At 42.3% G+C, this 25,735-nt stretch overlaps 1 protein-coding gene and 2 non-coding genes across 7 annotated transcripts; 1 reads left to right on the top strand and 2 right to left on the bottom strand.

Annotated features, from left to right (window-relative positions):
* Positions 1-365: 365 nt before the first annotated feature.
* trnas-aga (transfer RNA serine (anticodon AGA)) lies at positions 366-447 on the bottom strand. The gene has a single exon. It is a non-coding gene; the product is annotated as a tRNA-Ser (tRNA).
* A 297-nt stretch (positions 448-744) lies between these two features.
* Positions 745-816, top strand: trnae-cuc (transfer RNA glutamic acid (anticodon CUC)). Its single transcript has one exon. It is a non-coding gene; the product is annotated as a tRNA-Glu (tRNA).
* Positions 817-1,470: 654 nt separating this feature from the next.
* tpd52l2b (tpd52 like 2b) lies at positions 1,471-25,084 on the bottom strand. Of its 5 annotated transcripts, none has more exons than XM_078255968.1 (8): positions 24,854-25,084; positions 21,380-21,549; positions 20,406-20,554; positions 15,856-15,915; positions 10,247-10,294; positions 8,625-8,726; positions 5,808-5,856; positions 1,471-4,756 (listed from the first exon to the last, which is right to left on the bottom strand). In XM_078255968.1, exons 1-8 carry the CDS (start codon positions 24,870-24,872, stop codon positions 4,670-4,672), a joined length of 684 nt encoding a protein of 227 aa, XP_078112094.1. In that variant the 5' UTR covers positions 24,873-25,084; the 3' UTR covers positions 1,471-4,669. The 5 variants fall into 5 exon arrangements, with proteins under 5 accessions (XP_078112094.1, XP_078112095.1, XP_078112096.1 ...); XM_078255971.1 differs by having other exon boundaries at positions 4,666-4,756; positions 5,748-5,856; positions 24,854-25,083; XM_078255969.1 differs by lacking the exon at positions 10,247-10,294.
* Positions 25,085-25,735: the final 651 nt, after the last annotated feature.

Below are 25,735 nucleotides of genomic sequence, written 5' to 3'. Positions count from 1 at the left end.
CGAGGAAACCGTAATGGATTTATAATCCATCGCCTAATGATCGTTTTGGATATGTTAGGAATCGTTAGGAGAGCGTTAGGATGTTTTTTGGCAGTCCTAGTGCCGGCAGGTAACGGCCAGCGACAACTTGCAAAAGTTAATTTCAAATGTTATCTGGTGAAATCTCGCGATGCCGAGTGATAAGTAGTAGTCAGAAGTGTGCGTTACCGTGTTGACGCCTGCGCAGGATGCTTTTGTTGTCGTTCGATAACTAGCTACATTCTAGCATCTATCTTAAAGGTTTAATATGTAACATTTCTGCATTAAAATGTCTCCATAATGGCTATACCTATGTTACCTACTACCTGAAGACAAAACAACCGTACCGTTGTCGGCAGGATTCGAACCTGCGCGGGGAGACCCCAATGGATTTCTAGTCCATCGCCTTAACCACTCGGCCACGACAACTTGTGAATAGATGTTCTCTGGTGAAATCTCGTGATACCGAGTGATTAGCAGTTGTCAGAACGTAACGTCAGCTAATACCTCCACTGTTGTCTGTTCGAGTCCCTAGTCACGTCTATAACAACATCGGCTATCGGACGTCCTCCCCGGGACCGCGGCAGAAAGTTACATATTGTACGTTTTAAAGGTAATCGGTGAATCTGGTCCACAAGCTAGCTCACAAAAAGTTACTAGACTAGATTATGTACATTTGGAAAGTAGCTATTTGAAATACAATAACAATAACATAATCGCCAGCCTTCCCTGGTGGTCTAGTGGTTAGGATTCGGCGCTCTCACCGCCGCGGCCCGGGTTCGATTCCCGGTCAGGGAACTGATCTTTTTTGCAGAGCTATTTACACTGTCTTGTACATAGACTATATAAAGTAGGTTTTTACCATAGATTGCAACGAATGAAGCTCTGTTGCAAATCAACCCATGTTGCAAACAGCAGTGTAACATTACATGTTTACGTGTAAGAATGAATCAGCTTTACACTATACTGAATTCATATTTAACTGATTGGTTTGTGTAATAGACTACTGTATTATACTTTTACTTAGTGTACATCTTTTAATAAGCCCATATATACACACACACAATGTACTTGGTTATATAGTATAGGCAGAATGCACATACATTATGATGAACAATCACTCTAGTATTAGCAGAAATTACAAGGTCCCACAGATGCTGACATCCATTCAGCTTTCTGTAATCTCACAAAAATAAAAACTTGCCCAAGACCGCCGTTTTCCTTAAAAAGTTCCCAAATTATTAAATGTAACCCAGTGCCAATCATTTAATTTGTAAGAAAAGGTTTCCAATTAGTCTCTTTTTGAGACAATATATACAAATTATCCAAAACAATGACAATAATCGTAATGACCACTAAATCCAGTTTCAGATTCTAGCATTAGTCATATTAATAAACTTAAAGCAGATCTCAAGAAGGGCAGATTGAAAATACTGACCAAAACACCACTCGTTCATTTAAAGGAATGCTTTATTGATATCCAAACATATACAACAAAACCAAATCATGTTTTTTTTATTAATTCACCATAGTCTTCCAAATCTGATCCCTTTTGATACTCTAAATCAGCTAGGCCCAGGGCCTAAATAAAGCTACAAGTACTATACTGTCATCTGCAGCAGCTGGCACCCAAAAACAAAAGTACATCATCATATATATATCCATCAGTCCCCCAAAACTGATTGCAGCTTTAAACAGGCGACCGCTACACTGCAAAAAAAATAATAAGTAATAAGTCATTTAATTCAGTATTCAAAATTGTATTTTTCTTGTACAGAGTGAGATAATTGCCCTGCAAAAAGCATGTAAGTATGAGGGAACGTATCCACTTTGTGTGAGTAAAATAGGATTTTAGGATTGTAAAGTAAATGAGTTGAGAATAATATTTCTTGTAGTGTGCATCTTGGTGGAGCAGAAAGCCAGAGACTTTGTGAGATTCAGAGGCTAGAAAGAGAGAGAGCATTTTGTAACAGATATTTAAATATTGGCAACTTATTGTTTTGTTTTTTTAAACCAATGGCAAATTATTTGTACAAATAACAACAATCCTCTCTAAAAGGCCACCTCTCCTTGCAGAAGGAAAGCCAAAAGAAAACGACAAATTCACCTAACAGGAATATATTAAAATACCAAAATGATCAACACAACACGAGAAAAACAAGAAAATACACTTCTGATACACTGGCGGCAGCTTTGAAGCCGGGATGTTGTTTACAAGCGCTGCGTATTGGGTCATTTAATGTTTGTTTGGTCTGCTGTCGGGAGGTTTTGGCTTAGATCGTGAAATGATTTGGAAAATATTTTAAGGTATATAAGAAGTCTAATTTGATGATGATGATTTGTAGTTTGTAAGAGCAATAGTGATTTTGGTACAAAAAGTGTGTTAGTTTGGCCTCGTTCAGTGCGCGCACGTGTGCGTGTGTGTGTGTGTGCTATGAGCACATTTAGTAGCATGTGCATTAAGGGGTTGTTGGCAACGTTTTGTTTTTTTTTTTGTTTTTTTTTAATGGCAACAAGAGTTTTTCCATGACACATTTTGTGGCTGTCTCCTCTTCGATCAAACCAGTCTGTACAACTTAAGAGAAAAGGAACATAAAGAGAAAAAAGAGAGAACCAGACATCCCTTTTCTGCCAGCTAAATTGTAACAGGTGACGCATTTAAAGTGATTAAGGCCGATAGAGAAGCGTCGACATTCACCGGGGGTAGTGTACAATACAAGATCCAACCATCCACATCCAGTCTGTTAAATGAAACCAGTTTGATTCTGTTCCTTCGCGTCCAAAACAAAAACGACTGCGGCTCCTTAACGAGTCAGTGTCACAAACATTTTAAAGGTCCCATGGCATGAAAATGGCACTTTAGGAGGATTTTTTTCAAACATTAAGATGAGTTCCCCCAGCCCAGTGGCTAGAAATGGTGATAGGTGTAAACCGAGCCCTGGGTATCCTGCTCTGCCTTTGAGAAAATGAAAGCTCAGATGGGCCGATCTGGAATCTTCCCTTTATGATGTCATGAGGGGAAAGGTTACCTCCCCTTTCTCTGCTTTGCCCGCCCACAGAATTTGGCCCCCCCATGAGAAAGAGAGAGACATCATGGCTTGGAATCGAGCAAAGTGGCAGTTGGTCAAGGCCACACCCCCACCCTCCACCTTGCCCCCCCCCCCTCTCCTCCTCAATAGCATTTAAAGCTACAGACACAGAAATGGCACATCCTAAAGAAAGCTCATTGTGGGACTGGCTCTAGTGGCTGTAATTCTGGACCAAGGCTGACTTAAAGGAAAGAGACTTCAGATACAGTATTAGGGGACCACTAAGGCCTATATAAAAGAGACTTCAGATACAGTATTAGGGGACCACTAAGGTCTATATAAGAGAGACTTCAGATACAGTATTAGGGGACCACTAAGGTCTATATAAAAGCCTCCAAAGAGCAGCATGTCATGGGACCTTTAAGGTATTTTAGAGCACAGATGTACTTTCAGATGATGAGCTCCTGACAGACAATAGGTCGTGTCTGTGAAACTGACCCATAGTTTCTCCTGAAGTTTGTTTAGCCTCGCTTTCTCGTAGACCGCCACACCCGATCACTACCGTTTGGCAGCATTGGTGACTATATTTATTATATTTCATCATATATATTCATACATATTGATAAAAGTTATGTAAAAACATTATGCAAAGCAGTGTAAAATAGTTTGTAATACAAAATGGGTTGAGGGTTGTTTTTCTCCCGTTTGTTTTAGACCTCGGGGTCTTCTTTGCATGGTTGGTATGGTACAACTGAGATGAGATATGCACATGCATGTAGCAGTAGAAGGTCTAAGAGGGGTAGAGATGTGCTGCCCCCCCCTCCCCTCCCAGTCAAACCACTAACCTCTAACCTGCGTTCACACGGCGGCCATCCGCTGAGCTGTAAAGAGAACTCTGTACAAGTTGGGGAAAACTGGGCATACGGTGGGGACACTGGTATGTGGTCACAGTGCGAACACATCGTTTGAGTACATGACAGCAGTCAGAAAAACAAGAAGCCAGAAATAGTAGTAGTTATAGACCACCATCTTGCTTATTTATGCCCGTGAAATGCTCCTCCGCCCTGGGTCTGCAGAGATCCTGCTCCCTAAACTCGGGAGTTGGGGCCCCCAAAAAAAAAGAAAATGCACCTGCTGAGTTACTTTTTGATGCAACAAACACCCCATCCCAGAATTAAATGTGAAAACTGCCAGTTAGACTTCTTAATAATGCCTTTTAGCCTTCTCTTTAGCCAGGCGATTGGCTGAAACCAGTAACCCCCTGCTTAAAGGAAGGCATGTGAAGAGTGCACGAGACAACGGTCGACTCATTTGGACTAACGAGAGGGGGTGGGGGGGTCCTGTAAATTATTCAGGTTTAGACATCAACAAAACATTTTTTCCATTTTCCTGGACAGCGAGGCAGAGGAGTGGAGGCCGTGGGACCAGCGGCGAGACCCCAAACCCACGAGTCCTTCACCCCCCACCTCCCCGCCCCCGCCTATCCGGAGTCTACAGACCTCGGGGGGCAACTGAGTGGTGGCGAGTCGGTGAGGCGATAACAGTACAGTCTCAGGTCGTGAGGAAGGTGGTGGCGAGGAGGAGGAGGAGGAGGAGGAGGAGGAGGGGGGTGGGGGATGCGTTCAGAAAGGCGGGTTCTCCTGAGTGGGGGTGGTGTCGGTGGGGGAGGTGACGGCCTCTCCGTTCCCTTTGGGGCCCACGACCTTGTACTGAGGAGACGAGAGAGACGGAGAGAGAGAGCAGCTTTAACACACAGACTCATCACAGTTTAAAAAGATACTTTGACCACATTTACAATCCATCAGCGTGTCCCAAAATCCATAATCCATGTCCTAATAAACCTACGTAGGCTTTAAGGAAGATGGAGCTAAATATACTGTTGATTTGTAATGGATACTATTCTATATTAGAAGGAAATGGAAACTCAGAAAGATCTTTGGAGGAAAAAAAACTTCAATATTGGCCATTGTTGTGTATACTAACTGCTAAAACAGTACACCTATGATGGTTAGCATGTAGTATCAGCTGTGTAGAATTAGTATGTAGTATGGATGTGGGCTGCATCTCTTGTGAAATGATATAAATGGTCAAACAACAAGGTGTACGTGTTATTAGGGATGGAACCAGGGCTGGACATTAACCAGCCACTGTGGCTAGTGGCTTTCCAAAAGCTACTAGCCCACTCAGCATTTTCACTAGCCACTATTCCATTTTATTTGAGTAAAGTGGACTACAGTGTGCTACACTTAACTTCATTCTGTTACAGGGTTTCTACAGGTTTCACCTGACCTTTTTAAGAATTGAATCCAATCCAAATTGTAATCAGACTTGGTGACATCAGCAAATATCACATCGTTGTCCAAAGTATCAACATATCACATCTTGACAGAACTTATGATTTGCATGCCTATGTGTTATTCTATAGGCCTTTAGACTTGTACATTTGGTCTTAGGTGTTCTATGGTTATCTCACAAATGTTTAAAGTCAACGTGGTAATAATCTGATATTACATGCTACTTGTAGTTCATTTAAAAATAATGATTATTGAATAAAATCCTCTTTTGATAAACATGGAAAGAAGGAAACCAACTCCCAGGCAAACAAAGACGGCAACTAGAACAACAAACATCTTGACAATGACAAGGCATAGGTCACGTTGCTGCTACTAAAGTACTGGTAGTGGAAACACGGAGTCTTACTATGACATGGAGGCAGAAAGAGTCACAGCAAGGCCTACGGCTGCAGCCCTACAGGCCTACCTTCAGGTTCCCCACTTTATCCTCAAAGGACTTGAAGGTTGCAGAGTTCCTGCAGGACAGACCACAAACACACGTTAACGTGACAGGCAGTGACACCAAGGGAAATAAAGACCACCGTGACCTCCAGCTGGTGGCAGAAAATAAATAAATATCCATCTCAGTATATCTGCTAAATCTGCAGTCAAAAATATGTGCTTATAAAAATGTCTCATTTGTCCCCCTGTCCATCAGAGCCCTGAATAGACAGCTAGCCTAACCCCTGAAATGCTGTTTATAGGATTATTGCACAGGTGTGACTTAGGCTGGCCACAATAAAAGGCCACTCTAAGATGGGCCGCAAATGAATCTTGATATGCCACACCTGTGAGGTGGATGGATGATCTCGGCAAAAGGAGAAGTGCTCACTGACACAGATTTAGACACATTTGTCAATAATATTTGAGAGAAATAGGCCTTTTGTGTACATAAGATCTTTGAGTTCAGCTCATGACAAATGGGGGCAAAAACGTTGTTCAGTTAACCTTTACTCAACTTAAAAGATCCCATGGCTAAATCGGTCCAAGAAGGCAGAATCATACCAAGCACAGACATCCACAGATACAGCAGCAGCTGTGCAGTAAGACAGCACTGCAGCTTGAGCTAGTGTGTGTATGTATGTTGTGTGTTACATTGTGTTCAGCTGAAGCAGTACAGAGAACAGGTTTGTGTGTTACTTTACCTCATGGCAGGCATACTTATCGAGTGGCGAATGGAATAGTTGCTACTTTGTAAGCATTAAAAGAGAGAAGACAGAAACGCAGGTGTTACAAGGAAAGCAAGTGCAAGTGGTTAATAGTTTGCCCTTGACATAGCTTTAAACAGCAAAACACTATTATCATAATTATCATATAGGAATAGTTCTGGCTTTGTATAAATACGGTAAACAAAAGACCGGGATGATTAGTTGCCTATTGGTTGGTGCTAATTCATCAAAATATGATCTCATGTTTTCTCGCTGACATACACAGAGAGAAGTCTCCTTGGAACATTCTCTCAATATTTAGGAAGAAAACTGTTGGAAACACCATTTTATGGGTCACATAGATTCCTATACATTTTGCTCAACAGAAGTTATCAATAGCAAAGGACATGGCATGCTACTGTAAGCATCTACGTGCTGGGGACAAAATACATTAAAGCAATCTAAGGGAGTTAAATAATAGGGGATGAAAGAGCAGTTCAAAAAAGCAAAAGTCAAAGTATCAGTAGCAAAAATGGCAGAGCTTAACCTCTATAACGAGTCACTTTGTGGCGATATAATACATTTCAGGCCATATGACTGTATGACTGCACTCTTGGTTGTTGTAACCGGACGCGTTAGTCTTACCTAAAGGAATTAGAGAAAGGTAGAGCTCTGCAGGTCAAACCAAGGCAGCGATTAGAAACAAAAAGAGAGAGAGAGAGAGAGAGAGTGTGAGCCAGAAGCAGCAGCAGCAGCAGCAGGACACAAACACAAACCAACAGCAGTGGACCAGGAGAGACAGCACTTCTCCTTGATGTCTTTGAGCTGAATGAATGTGCAGTTCAACTTCCATTACCAAGTGCAAGTGCAGTTCATGCATTTTTTTTAATGCCAAATTACATGTTTTAGCAACAATAAAGAATAAGAAAGCATGACTTTTTGCAGCTACAGAGGAAAACACTGTGGATGAATGAAAGAAACACATGCAACATGCAAGGACGGACATGGCAGACACAAAGAGTAAAGCAGTACACACACACACACACACACACACACACACACACACACACGTGGGTGGTGAAATGGAAACAATAATATAATTACAGACGGTTGTGTAAGTCAACAAGGTGCCAGCAGAGATGTTAGTTGTGAAAGAGTCAGCAGCAGTAACTGAGTCTTGTTTTTCCATAACTAAATGTTTTCCCTCTCTCCCATTAATCACACTTGATGCAGTAATGTTTTTCTCATGTTTAATGTACTATGTGTCTGACCTGAGGAAGAGCTGGCAAAGGAAACCAAAATAAACACTACGAAGTGTGATTTCAGGGTGAAAAAGGTTGTCTACTCTACAGGGATGGTCCAACTATTTAAAAAAAATAAACCAACAAATATGTCGTTTTCATATTCAAGTCATCTGGGATCTTACTTCCAAGACATACCAGTAGACCTTCACTGCTGGATCTGATGCCAAAAGTTGAGTAATGTTGAACCACCCCCTCGAGTTACTAACATGACGTTTCAGGCGGCTGCTAGAGTCACTTCTGCAGATTATATTATTATTATTATTATTATAACAGCTACTGGTTGAGGTAGAGGAGTGAAGGGGCATTACAAGCTGATCACTGAGACAAATGTCAGTGCTACAAGAAAAAAAGAGCAGTGGATAGCGTTTCAAACTGATAATGGATCGCTCCGAGCCTTCTCCTGGTTTGGATCATATTTGGGATGTAAAGTTCCCATGGAAGACAACCAGAGTAACCTGCTTATTCAGCTCCTTACATACACATGATGTTGGCATCCAGGTTTCTGTCTGGATTATATCATTCATCGTCATGTTGTTTGTTTTACTGACTACTAGTTAAGAATGACTCTGTGCAGTGCGTTTGGCCCTGGTGGCCACCGTAGAAAAAACCCTGACACTACATTTAAACTTGATGCATTTTCAAATACTCAAACGTCCATCTACTCCGCTCTGTTGTTCCAGAATAAATATGGATCTGCTGTATGATATCCAAGGCTTGGGATCTTTCCACTCTGCTCATTTGTTCTTGTAGGCTAGCCCGAGCGTCGGCCATTTTGGCTCTGCTGCGTCATACCTCATGTCGCCCAGTCTCTTGCTGATGACCGTGCCCACTGTGGTGAGAGCTGCACTCGTCTTCTGTCCCGCCTGGGAAAGAGTCTCCTGAGTCTTCTTGTATCTGCAGAGAGAGAGAGAGAGAGAGAGAGAGAGAGAGAGAGAGAGAGAGAGAGAGAGAGAGAGATGAGGGAAGGAGGGAACAGGAGAATGGAAAGAGAACAATGGAGCAAAGAAGAATGAAGGAGGAGGGCAGATGATTGAAAAGGAATGAAAGAAAGATGTAGGATGGTGAAAAAGAGAAGGAAAAGAAGGTAAAGAGAAAGGACAGAACACGGGGAGAAAGAAGGAAGGAGGATGGATAGGGGAAAGAAAGGACAGACAGCGAGCAAAAAGAAACAAGATGGAGAAAAACGAGGCAGATGGATGGGAGAGGGGATGGACGGGGGGGGGTGAAAAAGACAAGAGGTAAATTAGCCCAAACCACTTGACCACAGCAAAACACAAAAGCTAACAGATTTAAGTTACTGCTTCACCCAACAAATACAAAGTGCAGTAGTCACCACCCGAATGGTTAGTACTCGCACACAGAAATACAGTCACAGGAATGTAGGCCGCAGCACCAAAAGGCCGGTGTATGGACAAAAAAAGTCCACCAACATTTGACAGCTTACGATCATTTACAACAAGCAGAAGAGATTCCTTTTTGCAGCCTCTACCATTTCTAAGAAGCGTTAGTTCATGTCAGATTACAGCAGCACTTAGAGAAAACTCCATCAGTATTAATGGCAGCTATGATTCAGCATGTCCCGCAGCAAGCCAAAGAGCTTGGGATGGTGGCGAGCAGGTTTATTTCACCGAGATGGAAGAGTGCAGAAAGGCACAATCAGGCTGACAAATCCATGTCTTACGGTGGGGTTTACATACAGGGTTTCCCATACAAAAGGTTCTACTTAGGCGCTAGGGCTGCATAGTGAATCGCAATGTTATCAAAATCGCAATATGGACTAGTGCAATATCCAAATCACAGTGGGGGGGCGCAATATTTGTACTTCTACACATCCTATCCTACAGACTAAAGAAAAAAATCTTTGTGGGGCGACCTCTAGCTCCCCCAGGAAGAGCTCTCTCTCGCCCCCCTTTCCTGTCTATCCACTGTCACTATCGAATAAAGGGAAAAGCCTCCAAAACAATTCTCACACACACACACAATCTTGGGTGAAAGCCAACGTCCTGATCAGCTGATCCACCCAGACACACATCGAGTCTCAGCGGCAGACCGGTCCACAGAGGGCTGAGCAAATACAACTTTGGAGATAAGCGGGCGTGGCTGAGAACATCAACACGGCTGACCTTCCACACTAAAGGCACACTTACAGAAGTGTATACCATTTCATCAACGATTAATAAAGTCTGTCTTCTTATTTAAGCAGTACTCATGTAAAAAAAAAAAAAAAAAAAAAGAGGTTTTAGTAGTTATGAAACTAAAATTAAAAAAAGGATTTAAAAAAAAAAAAAAGGATCCAAAGGATGGATAGTCAAAAAAAGAGAGAAACTCCCCAATGAGCAAACCAACATGAAAAGAAACCTTAGCCCATGTACACAAACAGAACAAGAACACAAAAGAGAAAGGGGTCAACTCACGCTTCAGAGCGGGCAATGTCATCCAAAGTGGCTGAGGCAGACAGATATCTGAAGACACAACAGACACACACACTCACAATACAGTAGAGCACAACACACTTCAGTAGAATTACAGAGTTGTACAGTTCCACTGTCTGCTAAGATTATTTTTTTTCCCCTTTCTTATAGTGACAGTGGACAGACAGGAAAGGGGGAGAGAGATGGGGGGTGACACGCAGCAAAGGGCAGCAGGTCGGATTCAAACCCGCACCGCTGCAGGACTCTAGCCTGGCTCCGCCCTCCTACCTACTTCCGCTCAATTTTCATTTCCCTTCAGTACTCCGTCTGGGTTTGCGTTATAGTCTTGGATTTTCTCCGGCCAAATCTAGCCGATAGTCGTTGTCGTCGTCTCCCCTCTTGTTAGCCTGGTCCTACCAGACAGTACGTAGGAGGGCGGAGCCAGGCTACCAGAGTGGCTCTGGGCAGATCCAACTTGTCAATGGAGAGTGGCCAGACTCTCTGGACCAATGAAATGGACCAGAGTCTGGTAGGACCAGGCTAGTGGACCAGAGTCTGGTAGGACCAGGCTAATGGACCAGAGTCTGGTAGGACCAGGCTAGTGGACCAGAGTCTGGTAGGACCAGGCTAGTGGACCAGAGTCTGGTAGGACCAGGCTAGTGGACCAGAGTCTGGTAGGACCAGGCTAATGGCCGTCGATTTTATTCCAATTTTTGTTTTTTTTTTGGTGCGTTTTTGTAGCTTTTTCCAACATTTGTCACTTTTTTCCAACGTTCTTTTGTCATAGTTCTGATATAGAAAGTTGTTGTAAACGGGTCAAGTTTGACCCGAGGACAACAGGAGGATTACAGGCTTTTTGCCTTCAAACTATATGTGAAGATTTTGCTTTTCCACAAGGGGTGAACAGGAGAAATAAAAATGTTAACATCATTACACAACGGAAAATCATAGGAGTAATGCAACCAAACATTTGTTGTCTCCCACATATATTTAATGATGCCTATTCTAAAAACTATAACATTATCACTTGACATCTTGCTACAGAATAGGAAGAACTAAAATGAATGTAAGAGCATAGTTAAAGAAAATACAAATAGATTTTTGAACTGCAGAAGACTGAATATAACCGACACACAAAACGAGGTCAATGTGATGGGAAACCATTTACACTCCAGCAGAATTTAGTAGGAATGCACCATATATCAGCAATCATATCGATATCGGCCGACGGTGGTCATTTTTTAATCAGATGTGAGTTAAACTGGGCTTTCATCACGTTAATACACTTGCTACAAGTCAGAAAGTAGCCTAAAACTTAGTCAGTTACTTGTGTTTTTCAAACATGTAAATCTAATCCATGACTTATGGGAAGGTAGACATTACTTTTTCAAATTCAGCATGATTTTTTTTTTCAGTATGTACATAATGTGATGATCATAAAAAAAAAAATGTTGTATACACACAATATTGACATCAGTAGGCTTAAATATTGGTTAACGGCCATAACAGCAATGTTACAGCAATCAATAAATGTCTGTCTGTCTGTCTATCCATCCATCTATGGAATCGGTTTATTTTTTTAATTCACTATTTCACGATTACGTCCATGATTCTGTTGTCACAGAAACTATTTGGCCCTACGTTAATGCTGCAGTCAGTCAGTCTGTGTGACAAGAGACACCTGCCACCAGGGTAAACAACCTTTCTGGGGGAAACCCTGGACCTGAATGGAACATTACTTGGCAATACTAACACAATGTAGTGTCCCACTTCACACTCTGAAAGGTTAACTAAACATCCCATTCTTTTAATCAACTCGACACAAAACAATGGACCTCGTGCATTCCATTACGATGCTTGGCCAGCAAGTTGGATTTGAGACTCGACATAGTCCGGTCACCTCAATTCACATCGATAGTACATACTAAAACTTTTAGTCTTGTGGAGAGATCCATCTGGAAGGGCTCTGAAACTCAACTTGCCATTGAAAATACACGTTTGTTATTCATTTCTGCTCAAGGAGCTTGGTTTCTTTTTGGTCTGGTTAAAAATGAAGTAATTAAGCCTGTTACTCCTGTTAATTAGAAAGGGAAGTCTCTCTTTAGATTGATGCTACGTTTACACGTGGCCGGATATTTTCATCAACGGACATTTCAACCTCTCCGTTTTCAAAAATAACATCGTGCACAGCTGTCCCCGTGTATACATGCCGTCAAGAGCACGCCAGACCTGTAGGTGGCGGTGTAACGAGAAGCTCAAGCCCACATTAGCCAATCAGAATCCAGAAAATAGCAACAGCATCGAGTCACTTCCTCTCTCTTGTCTTCCTCGGCTGCCTAGACCTCCGTTTGTCTCAGTCTACATGCAAACATCAAACAAAGTTTTCCAAAATCTCCACTCTGGCCCGAGTTTTTCGAAACAATTGTTTTCAGAGGCGAATTCTCCGTTTGTGTGTAAACGAAGGGAGATGTCTCCGTTTTTCAAAAATAGCCACGTACGTGTAAACGGGCTATGAAAGGGTCTCTTTTTTTCTCCTATCCCAGAATGCATCTGTGGTGTAGCCAGACCTCACTCACACAAAGCTGAGGACGGCGTATTTGACAAAGGTTGCAGTTCAGCGAGCCGAGATGCCACCAAGACGTTCTAAAGTATGGCTATTCTACATGTCTGTGGCGTCTGATAAATAAAAATAAATGCATAAAATGCGCAAGTACTCTATTGATTATCACTTTAAGGGTACTGGTATTATGACTGGTTTTGTAATTCTTTAAACAAAACTCAGCCCTAGTAGTATGTTACTACTATTGCCCTACATGTTTTAGTCCCAACATTTTCTTACATTTAGTCCTGAAAAAGAATGTGACGTGGTGGTTCTGATGTGAGCAGCAATAAATAAATATTGATCACAAATCACACTCCAAACAGTGTATGAAACTGATGCTGTGAATGATAGTGTATCAGTGTTTCTATTGGCTGATGGTGGCCAGAGTTGAACTCTTGAACTGCCAACGCCAGCTGGAGATCACAGCAAAACAGGATGTGGGATTCAATAGAAGTGAAGGGGGAATAGCGCAAATATATTTGCAATATCAGTAATATATTATATTACAATATCGTCACAACATCGACATTGAGGCATTTGGTCAAAAATATCGGGATATCTGATTTCCTGCATATGGCCCAGCCCTAATTTAACACGTCAAATGATAAAAGACAATACATCACTATTACATTTAGTGGAGACGGCTCTCCTTATAGACAACAGTGCTCCAAACAAGGCCAGTCTCTATGTTCTGACTTACATCAGCACAATGCCGCTTACTGTACAGCACAATGACTTCATACACACCAATACACACCAGCCTCGTCGCGTTACACCGTCCGTCCATACACCACTTCACTGTTTAAACGGCTGTATTTGTTTCAATAGAATAAAGGGGTTTTCTCTCCTTTACGTTCGGATGATTCTTTGTCTCTATCGCCTTTGTCAAGGATTCATTTGGAGAAACAGAATCACAGTTCAAATAAATGGTATAAAGATGTAGAAAGAGAAGAGCGCAAGACTAACGAAAGTTTGCTGTTGTCACATACTGGAGGTAACTACATTGCTCAGTGAAATACATACATGTCGTGTTGAGATTTACTTTTTCTTTGCCCTCTGATGTGTACTGTCATGCTAACACAAGCACACTTAACAGAGTTGAAAATTGAGTACCACTGACGAATGACTCTCTCCACCCACTCGTTTTCATGGCAACCCACTCTGAGTCTTTGTGCATCCAACTTATTCATAATTCATAACCCATTTGTTTAGCTCACTTTTGGCTCTGTGTGCACCTCCAAACCCATCTCTCTCTCTCTCTCTCTCTCTCTCTCTCTCTCTGGACATCACGAATCGTGTGACTAAGCAAAACACCATCTCTTTCTCTTCCCCTCCCGCCCTCTCTCACACATTCCTTTCCTCTACTCCCACTCGTTCGTGCAGCAACCCGTCTGGTCGCCAGGCACGACCAGGGCACACGCACGTGTGTGCATGTGGGTAAGACACACAAAGGCGTACATTTCATGTACTCTGCTTGGAATTATGTTTGCGTGTATTGGCCTACACAAAGACTAATGCGCCTGCCTGCTTGTGTTTCTGCTATTCTTGGCAAAAGTGTAATAATCCACAATTATTCTGGCTGTGTGAGCGAAACACATAACTGAAAGACGCCAAGTGTGAGAAATGTGTGAGCAGGCATGTAGGTCTATTTCCATGTGCAAAAGTACAACAACTGCTACTACAAACCAGGACCAGTGTACTGTTTGCAAACTGATGTGCAAACAGTGTAAGGTTAGGCCAACTAGCTGAGCGAGCTAGCCAATCCAGTTCATATCGGACGGCAGCCACATGGAAAAAAAACCATTAGCTTCAGACCTCACAGCAGCGACAGAAAACTCACTCATTTCATTTTGTTCTCACTGGATTCTTTCAGCAGCAGTACGGAAACGTCCTAACTGATCAGGAAGGCTGGCTCCGTTATTGGCTGCAAACAGGACACATTTGAAGCTGTGGTGGAGAGGTGGTCACTGAACAAACTGCTATCTAGCGTGGATAACCCCTACCTGCCTGCCAGAAAGGCTGCCAGACTAACTAAATACCATTGGGTGGCATTATTATACTACAACCTTGGCTTATAATGCTAAACCCTTTCTCTGCACAAACCTCCTCGACTGTGGCTTATTCTTTTTGTGCAGCAAACTCAAATGCAGAATCAGACAGTGTCAGCTTTCAGCCTGGACACTGGTAATACAAGCAGAAAGGAAGCATCTGAGAAAGCTTTATGTATTTTAGAATGTAGAATTTGAGAGGAAGTAGAGAGGAGGACATGTGTCATCACTTCTGGATGGAGGAAGAGAGGACACCAGACCTCTGCGAGAGGAAAAAACATACTGACCAATGATACCGATAGGATAGAGGGAGAGACAGAAAACTGAAGAGAAAGAAAGGAAACAGATAATGATATGTAATGAAAATAATCTGATTATTAAACACTAACAGCGTGCAACTAGCAGTGGGTAAGGGCCATGGAAGGTGAGTCACAGGCCACAGTGGACAAACTGATTCAGGTGCATATGTAACTCGGGTTACAGTGGTTAGGAGACACACACACACACACACACACAATATCCCACTTTAGTGCTACAAGTCTGGCCACACATGCAACAGGGTCCTGACAGCTGCAGGAGAACGGATTCCCAAATGATCCAAGTAGGTTCCTCAGACCCAGGAGCCAAACAACCTCAAAGACACTTGCTAACCAACTACCAAATCCATCATCTATGAACATGTACGTAAGGCAGTATTACAGTTACAGGAAATGCTGCTTTTTACCAAATTCATTTGGAAGCATTCCTTTAGAGCATCCCAGACTACAGATAAATGTTAGCCCTTCTAACAGACATGAAGTTAAACACCAACGGTTGCAATGTTAGTGTTATCAAACATGGCTGGAAGGTGAGAATGGAGACAGAGAGAGAGTGAGTAACAGTCAAGAGCGTGGGAGAGCAAACACCGCAGCAGGAGCCCAGACACCACCGGTGAGCGAGCAGCAAACAGTGCACAGACTCACAGATCCAAGCTGGTAACTCTCTCATTCCACTCGCCCAGTTTCTCAGTGGTTCTCAAATAGCTAGAAACAGAGACATGGGGGTGTTACACTGTAGAACTTCAGGAAGGACTAAAGGCCCAGACACACCAACCCCGATAATCAGCCGTGGGACAGTCTGGCGAGGTCGGGGACTCCAGTCTGTTTGGTGTGTTCCGTGCCGTCGTCTGTCGAAGGGGCCATCGGCCTTCATTTTGGCCGACCTGACTTGCTGGGTCGGAGGGCGGGAAGTCGGACTCAATGGCCAATCTGATTGGTGGAGTGCTAACCCGGAAATGGCGATCGGGTTGAGTGACTAGAGTCTCTCAAAATCTGACGAAAATCTTTCAAACTGACCTTTGTTGATCTGAAATGAAGACAGATTCAGCAACTGCGCGGCCTGTTTCTCCCTTCAAATGTTTTTAGAAACACGTTTCGGTGAACTATTTTAGTCCAATATGAGATCGTATTTCGAACAAGCCGCCATTATCGTTCAGCAGGAGAAGCCAGACCCATGTGACGTGTTCGTCATTTCCGGTTTTCATTTTTTTGTACTGCATCTTGCGCACGCGCAGAACGTACGCTCAAGTCGGCGTCTCTTCGGTGTGTTCCGAGGCACTTTTTGGACCTCGGGGAGACTGATCAGTCCGACTGCCGTCAGGTTAGTGTGTCAGGGCCTTAAAGGGAGCTGGCTCTAAGAGGAAGCCAGGGTAAGAAAATCCAAAAAACTCTCAAAGCACTGTGGTAGCACTGACCAAACATTGTCCTAATAATGTAAATAATAATGTGATTATCTTTTAAAAGGGATAGTTGAGCTGTTTGTTCAGTGTGGTTGTATGAGCTACTCCTCCATAGTCAGTGTGTTAGCTACAGTAGATGGGGGTCAGCACTCCCCCAGTTTGGAGCAGCAGGCAGGAGTACCAACACAGAAGATAAGCAATGTCCTGCTGTGGACGGGGGGCAGCAGCTCAACACATTTTAGACACCTAAAAAAGGACAACATTAAAGATAGGGCTGCACAGTATATCGGTTTTTTTTATAGTCATGGCAATATTAACTGGCGCAATATACAGTACACATCGCGAAAGGCTGTGACATATCACACTAGACACAAAACATTTTTTTTTGCGTTAGTTGAAAGAAAGTATCAGTAGAAAACTGCACATTAAAATGTAACTGGCATTCTTTTTGAATTTGATTTGTTCTATTGTAGAAGAATACTGAAAGCAGCAGAAATGCAGAACTGAGTACATTTTAATAACTGTTTTTATTTATCGCGAGTGATATCATTATCGCGATATTCAACAACGTTATCGCATTTTTTCCCTCATATATCGTGCAATAACCAATCAGTTTAGTGTATGGCATATTTAGAATAAAAATTTGCCGTTACTCCTGCATGCTTCTCCAAACTGGGGGGGGGTGCCATCCACCTGTCATCATAATGTAGAGTCAAATCATTGCTCTGTTAACTGTTGGGTTTTGCCGTTTGTTGCAAAATGCATTACCATGGCCATATTTTGAGATATTTGTGACTGGGATACGAAAGCCTCATCTTGAGACGCTTCAACAAAACGTTTACTTCATTTGGAATTTGATTTTCATTTAACACAGCGTAGATGATTGATATATACTTTATAGTGTGGGTCCCAGAGTGGACTATTTAAAAGTATTATCATTTATATTCTTAAGATAATATGAGAGGAGTTAGTTCAGCCAGAGAAAATCAATTTTAAGAGTCAGACAAAGCTGTTTGATCCTGACAAATTAATTATTATTAAGGAGGTTAGACTTTATATTTAATACATTAAAAACTCTTTGAATGTCTACCTAATCGTCTGCATAAGCACCAAAATAAAATGTAAAACTTAATTATGTGCGTTTACAATAACTTTGATTGCACCACGAGGTTGGTGAGTTTCAAGTGAACGCACTGGCAGCTGCATTACTGCTTAACGTCCCGCTGTTGGAATCCTCTACAGTGAAATACAGTCACACTTTTATACCGTTTAGCTGTCAGCAATTAACCGTGTTTAATCCAGCTGCTAGCTAGCTGTAGGCTAACGTTAACTGCTATGGAGTATAGTGTTAACTAGCTAGCGGTAGGCTAACGTTAACTGCTGTGGAGTATAGTGTTAACTAGCGTCACGTGCAGCGATGCTTCTGTTGCCTCTAATGTCCGTTTCGGAGCATCAGAGAGAAGCGCAGACATATCAGTGGCACAGAAATGAGGCGCCGAAATCCCCGTTGCTATTCGGTCCAGTAGATACCGATACCGTGCCATATTAGCACCGGGTCTTGGTACCCAACCCTAGCTGAGATTAGTAACCACGGCACACAGTGACTAAAACAAACTGGTCCGATGATGTTAAATCATTACATTTCATTTTAAACAGAGCGGCTGCTGTGTTGAAAAGTTACAATTACCATAAGATGAAAAACTGCAGATAAATATTTGTTCCCCTTCTGCGACCCGCTTGATTTACAATCATGACCTCTTTAAAGATGATTCCATCTGATAATGCAGCACCTTTGTCTCCGCTCCAGTCATCTGTCATCCTGTGTGACGTAAAGCTCTGCAGACTCTAAAGACTTGAGTAGCCTGGAGGCGTCACCGCAGGCTGAGTCACTGTGGGACTGGCTCTTCCTGATGAAGCTGTTCCGATCAGAGCAAAGTCCGCAGGGAGTGCTCAATTATCTCAATGGGCAGTCTTTAAGTCATTCGGGACGAAAATTTGGTTCTAAAAATGTGTATAACAATCTGAAAGTGGAACTATTATGCTTTTCCGTATTTTCTGTCATATCTATAGTGTTACAATGTCGGATTTTCATATAAAACGTTCAGATTTCCAACTGTTCTGAACGCTCCGGTTTCAACAGTTTTTTCTCCTTTTCGATGACCAATCAGAGAAGCCCGGCTCGTGTTACGTGATACCGAGCCGGGCTTCTCTGATTGGTCATCTGCTCCAGGCAGGAACTACTCGATTGTTTTTTTTTTAAGCCACTGCTGTGTTAACACAGTCCATGTAGCTACATGCTAACGGCAGTAAAAAAAATGTCCTCTTGGCTGCCAGTGTCGTTAAAATTCTCCCCAATTCCGGGTCGCATTACTGCTGAAACAAGTCCAGTTGGGTAGCATTTGGTTTAAAAAGCCTTTATCTGCTATATTGTATTGGTGTCCACTGCTAACTACAGTAGCTGCATGCTAACGCCTGATAGCTGTAATCTTGGCGGCCAATGTTGTTAATTTCGGGTCACATTACTGTAATTGTTGGTTTAGAAGCCTTTATTGGGGATTTTTCACGGTACAAAGTGCTGCTATATATTCGTTGCAGTCAGTCTCAGGCTCCAGAGTGAAACCAGAGACTCACTCAACGCTATGCGCTGACCAATCAGAGCAGACTGGGCTTTTTTGGGAGGGGGGCTTAAAGAGACAGGCGCTCCTACAGAGGGTGAATACAGGTGCAGCAGCCGTGGGCAGTATGAGAAACATAAAGTGGTTTTTGATCATTAAAGCATGGAAACATGTTCTAGTACAAACACAAAATACTAGTATGAACGTGGAAATGCTATATAATAGGTCATCTTTAAAGCTGCACTAGTAAAAAAAACTACTATCCTTGTTTATTCTTCCATCTTTAAAATGTGCCCCTTTTTTAAAAAGGTAGCCTCTGTTCCATGGACGGTTTTTTAATTCTTTTGTCTTTCTAAAAATCCAAATCATGATACTGGGGGGGTTTCTGTTCCCAAACTAAAAAGGAGCATCTACTACTGTATTGGACAGTAAAATTAGATCACCTCATCTTTTTACCAAGACATGCATCATGCCACGTGAAAGCTTGTCATAGTTAGCGTATGCATTCTTGAGTGGTTGCCAAAAACCTGTTATGCGAGATGACAGTGACCTTTGACCACCCAATTCTAATCCTTATCCTTTAGTCCAAATTTAAAGAAACTCCCTCAAGGCATTCCTGATATACATCGCATTCAAGAGAATGGAATGGACAACCCAAAAGGCATAATGGCGGCCACGGATGTAGCCTATGCACAGGCATAACAAGGAGGGTTGTCCGGTTAATGCTAAGTCATCTGGTAACCCACTGTGCAAGGGCACATTCGTGATGATTCATTTGAAACATCAACGGGTTGATTCTACTGTTCATTGCACCAAAATGAAGAATAAAATGATCGTCGCCTTGGTACAACTCCAGACTATTATAAAATGTCCACACTAATGCTGGATAGGACTAACCAGGAGCTGTAGTGTTGCTACCAAAATCATTATCTTATTCTTACTGTTTTAGGAAGAGTGTGCTGCGGCTCCTTCCTCTGCCAACTGGCTGCTCAAGTTACAAAAGGGCCATTATTTAAATTGATTAAGTTTAGATTTTTAGAGAGAGAAAATCCACTAAGAAAGCTAGGGAAACAGGAGCTGAACCTCTCTATGTGATTCAACATTTAAAAAACAGATCTTGGGGAGCTGTCATTTAGCATACGTTGGTGGTGTGCATTTTAAAATGTTGATTAATACATACGCGTTGGAGGTCTGTACGTCTTGCCAGCTCTTGGTGAGGTTCTGCTTGAGTTCGGTGAGCGGGCTGAGGCCAAGTTTCCTCTTCAGCTCTGTGGCGTGTCTCTCTTTGGCTGACAAAACCTGACGCAGGGTGTTGATCTCCTCCTCCACCTAACAACGCAACGGAGCCACCAGAGTTAAGAGTGGGGCTTTCTTCAGTGTTCAACATAACATTGTCCCCAAAGCATATTCTGCATTTACAAATATGAGTTCAGTCCATTCAGATGGATTTGCACTCTTCCTACAGCTTGTAAACGCAGCTTCGGGGAAGCTGGTCATTTACTGACTTTAGCGGACTCCATGTCTAAGCTATCGTTAACTGGTGTTGCACCTATAGCATTCGATCCCAAGGAACTGACTCGTGACTGCGACAATGTCACTGGCCCAACATACTTCTCTACTGGCCCCGGGCCATTACTCACGACGAACTTCATCTCTGGCTGCAGCGCTTCTCCTTTCTAGATTACCAAAAGTGAATTTATATATATTTGCATTCCACTGATAAACACGACTTCCTATCGCCCACTGCAGTCTCAAATTCAAATCCTCCTCTTTACTCTAAATCATGGGGCTTGAGTCACACAAAAAAAGCTCAGGGGGAGCTAATACCATTAATGATTTGTTCCATTAAGTATTCCAGTGAGTGAACATGCACAATACCTGGAGCCGACACCGACATATCTAAACAGAATGCATCATTGTTGCTATTAATTACATTGCTTGCTTTTCCAATCAAGACATCGCAAAATGTCTGCGATGACAAGGGCCCTTCTATAAAATGTCAAATATGTGACTTTTATTGATCCAAAGAACTTAAGTTTTTAATAGTGAGCAATTAAAAATCAACAGGTGTTATCCAAAGTGCTTTACAGAGACATAAAGTACAAATATACCAAATATACCAGCTGGTGAATTTGGGAAACAGCTGGGCCGTACCTTGGTGAGCTCTGTGCGGAGCTCCTCAGCCTCTTCCTCCGTCAGGCCCGGTGGGAGAGGGTTGGCTGCGTTGCCCACAGCCCCCTCCACCACCCCCTCAACCGGCACGTCGGACAAGCTGTCTGAATGATCCACAACGAGGCCCTTGTTAGGAGAGTTCAGGTTTATATCTGGAACAGGAGAGAGAGGGGGAGGTGATGGGATAAAGGTAAGGGAGGGGGAAGAAGACAAAAGGTGAAGAATAGAAGTAGTTAAAGAGAGAGCCGGGGCGTTTACAGGAATTAATCAGGGTAAACAAATACACACTTGGTTAGATCAGCGGAAGGGTTAAAAGCCTAAAATGGCTTACTAAGAGACGATCTGTCTCTCAGTATCTATTTCACACACACAGGCCGAGGCCAGGAAAAGGATAGTGTTGCCAGCAGGAGATAGCAGACAGGAAGAGAAAGTGGCAGTTAACAGGGCCAGAAGTTGAACTGCACTCTGGGAGATTATGTGAAGACCGCTCTGTCAGAGAACCATTAAACATTTTTTGCTTTATGAAAACACAAACCAATATCTGTGGGCTATAAATAAAAAAAATAAAAAAGTACAAAGAAAACGGAAAAAATATTTCCCAACAAAGAAGAAAAGAAACATTTTTGGCGTATATTTTAACATCCAATATTTGTGGTATAAAAAAAAAACTTTTGAAAAGGACAACATGAGAGTTGAAATAGCACAAAAATGTTAACACTTGAATCTGCCACTGTGCATCTTTCGTCATTCACCTGGGGACATACAATTTTGGCAACTCCAAGAGCTTGGCACAGTCAGAGCTGGCATGGAGATCACAACAAAGAGGAAGACGGAGAGAAAAACCCTGGGTAAAAATAGACTATATATTTATATAGTCCATCAGTAAAACAGCATTTATTCATTCGGGCAAACAGGCTTCAGTTTTGGAGTGCAGGGCTGCCAACCTCTGCTCACGGATTTAAAAAAGGTCCAAAATTTTAAAAAGTGAAATGTCCAACCACATGTTCTGGTAGAAACCCGAAAAACCCGTATAAGTATGAACCTGAAAATGTGAATAATATATGGGACCTTTAAAAGAACAGACTTATTTTAACATCATTTTAGCATTTCATACTGAAATCTCAACTTTTTTTTATTTATTTTTTTGAATGCCGGGTTCAACAATAAGGGTTGACCAATGACCGGGGGCAAGTAAAACTCCAGGTCGGGCAAGTACATCTACAACCTACTTGCCCCGTTTGGGCATCATCGTTATCATATTGTTCTCCTGCCCTGTCCGAGAAGGCTTGTTGGTGACTTCATCGGAATGTGCCCTTTAGTTCACTGGAATTGTTGGGTCTTTGTAAATGATAGAGTAGGTCTAGACCTACTCTATCTGTAAGGTGTCTCGAGATAACTCCTGTTATGATTTGACACCATAAATAAAAATGAAATGAATTTGCCAATCAAGAATTGAGTTGGCACAACATTTTTTACACTTTTGATGCTTTCAATGTTTGACTTTCAAATTTGTTTTTTTTGACGTTTCCCCCCCCCCCAAACACTTTGTTTGGACGGGTTTTTCCCCGTTATCTCCCAACTTTTCTTGGGACATTTTTCGTTGAAGAAAAAAATCGAAATTGTATAGGGGCCAGTAAAAATGGACAAGTAAAAAAAATTAAACCTCAGGATTGAATCCTGGAATGCAACTACTACCTGATACTCAGTATGCAGTATCCACGTCGATGCAAAACAGACTACAGGTACTGTGGTGACGCTGTGTGATCCAGAGTCTCAACAAGGTTACATCCACATAGACATGCTGAGAGATATGACTGCTCCACCCTCAAGGTATATAGATTCAGCCAAGAAGGACTCAGCCCGACCCACAGAAACAACAGCAGCCAGGTGAAAGAGAGACGACAACAACAAGGCCCATATGAGAACACCAAAGGGGATAAACTACAAACATTATTTCTTCCTGGGATTTGGAGTTCAATCTCAACATATTGTTTTGTGTTGTGCATTTGCCTTCAATTGGGGATTTTGTACAGTTCCCAGAATGCCTTCTGACAACACCCAGAGTCAAGCATGTACATACATGGTTTAACTGGCTCATAATTTGCCCACTTTATATTTTTTTTTTATACTGACAGCAGTGTCATGTGAGAATGCATCAGTCGGGAAACGTCCCAGGCTCTGCCGAAAAACCCTAAGCTCAGGTTTCACAGTATCATTTAGGAAACAAGAGTAGCAGGATTTTATTTGGAAAAACATACCCTAACCCCCCCCAGTTTGCCATTCTTCAAGATAGACATATAAAGGCATTTTTAATCACTTCCTATAAGTGCTCATCCTGAAGCACAGAAAGCCTGATACAGCATGACACGTCAATCTTGGCCACTCGCTATTCCAAACTACGGGATATAGGATGTCTCATTAGGACATCCCCAAGCGGATACTGCAGCCATAATGACCTGGAGATATAGAATGTAAAAAGTGTGGTATTAGACTTAATATTTCCTCAGTTTATGTATTTATAATTTAAGCCCCTTTGAATTTCACTAAATTGACAGGCAGCCACAGCAAAAGACAGAGGGACAGAAAGACAGAGAGAGCGAGAAACACGGACGAAGACACAGACAACCCTTTCTAACAATGTGGCCCTCCAACCACTGCAATGCCTCCTACATAGTCTCGCTTTTCCGGACCTTCCACCACAGCGCTGTGGAGGAGGGTCTGGCTGGTCCACACAGCATTCCTGGATGGGAGAAAAACCTGCTCTGGTTGATTAGCATTTCTTTAAACCAATCACAATCATCTTGGGCGGTGCTAAACTCCAGACGGAGCCATGGTGCCTCTGTTAAATAGTCTCAGGAAGTAACTTGTTTTGGTGGAACGTGTACGTTCAAAAGTAGTTAGCCATATTCCACTGCTCTTCATCCTGCATACACTTATTTGCAAAGTCACTAACGTTTTCTGTAATAGACTAGAAGTATAAAGTAACATTATAGGGTTAGTATAGGAAGCCATCAAAACAAAAACGGCCACATAGGTCCTTTTGTTTACAAGATTTAAGCACGGCTCGTCGAATTTAACCGCCTGTAAAGTCCACAGAAAAGCTGACACTGTCCACTTGTTAGCTGAGTTAATGTCGGTCATATCAGATGAAACTCTGTTGGGATTTTGGGAAGTTGGTGCCATTAGAAACACTCCCTCCTCTTCCTCTTCAGTCCTTGTTATTTATAACGTTAGCAGCGGGCCCGTCCTGTCCTCACAGCTGCACCGTTTATAGGATTTAATAACTCGAAACTAATCAAAACTGTCAACTAAACAAAGCGGCGACAACATAAAGCTAGAGGCTACGTGGCAGTGGATTCGTGACAACCGTTCGCTGTCTGTTTAGCAAACAGTTTACGCATTTCTGAAGCTAAGCTATATAACGTTCCGCTAGCTAACTTGACAAGCTAACGTTACCTTGACTGGCGGGGTCCATTTCAGCGATGACTCCACACAGCTGGGACTGCTTTTTTTGGTTCAAAGTTAACCTCGACTGGTGTGAAAGGTGGACAGCAGACTGGCTCGGTTGCTTTCCACTCGGCGTGTATTAATCTTCCTGGTTTTAGCGACTGCTCCCACTCTGAGAAAGTCGTCGACAGGAACTCAAGACAGCCAGCCCCAACAACCTTTTTCTTTTTTCTTTCTTTCTTCTTTGCATTAGGCAGACTCGACGCTGCATTGGCGTCTTGCTGCCCTCTACTGTTTGTTACTAACAGTCCTCATCAATGATATACATTTGATTATACTAGTACAGTGCCCGTTCAAAATATGCCTGCTTTATTATTTATTTGGAACAGGCAGTTGCTTAGCCTGTGGTATTGCTGCTTCCATACATACATACATACATACATACATACATACATACATGCTGGTAGCATTCTCCAGATCCAAATTGTACCCCAACATTACTTACAGAAGGACCCCAAAACCACTTAATATGCAACTCCTGAGTGACTTACACTGTACTTCTACATCAGAGTACAGTACTACTACATATACCTGACAGAGAACGTTGCCGATTCAGAATGAAAGCCCAAAATATCACACAAAATGTGGAGTAATCAGAGGGAGGGGCTTGGGGGTTCCCATAGCACCCCCCAAGACATTGCTGTGGTTTATTTATAAAAATATAATATATAAATAATATATATTTTCGTTAATGCATGAACGAAAAAAAAAAAAAAAATATATATATATATATCAGAATTCTGACTTTTTTTCTCAGAATTAGTCAGAATATCTTTTACTTAATATTTTCTTTAAGTCAGAACTTTCTTTTGGCGTGTTGCTACGCACTCA

Source organism: Sander vitreus, chromosome 7 (assembly GCF_031162955.1).
Source record: "Sander vitreus isolate 19-12246 chromosome 7, sanVit1, whole genome shotgun sequence".
Lineage (NCBI taxonomy): Eukaryota > Metazoa > Chordata > Actinopteri > Perciformes > Percidae > Sander > Sander vitreus.
Note: the sequence above shows the minus strand (reverse complement) of the source record. Positions and strands in the feature narration are given on the sequence as shown.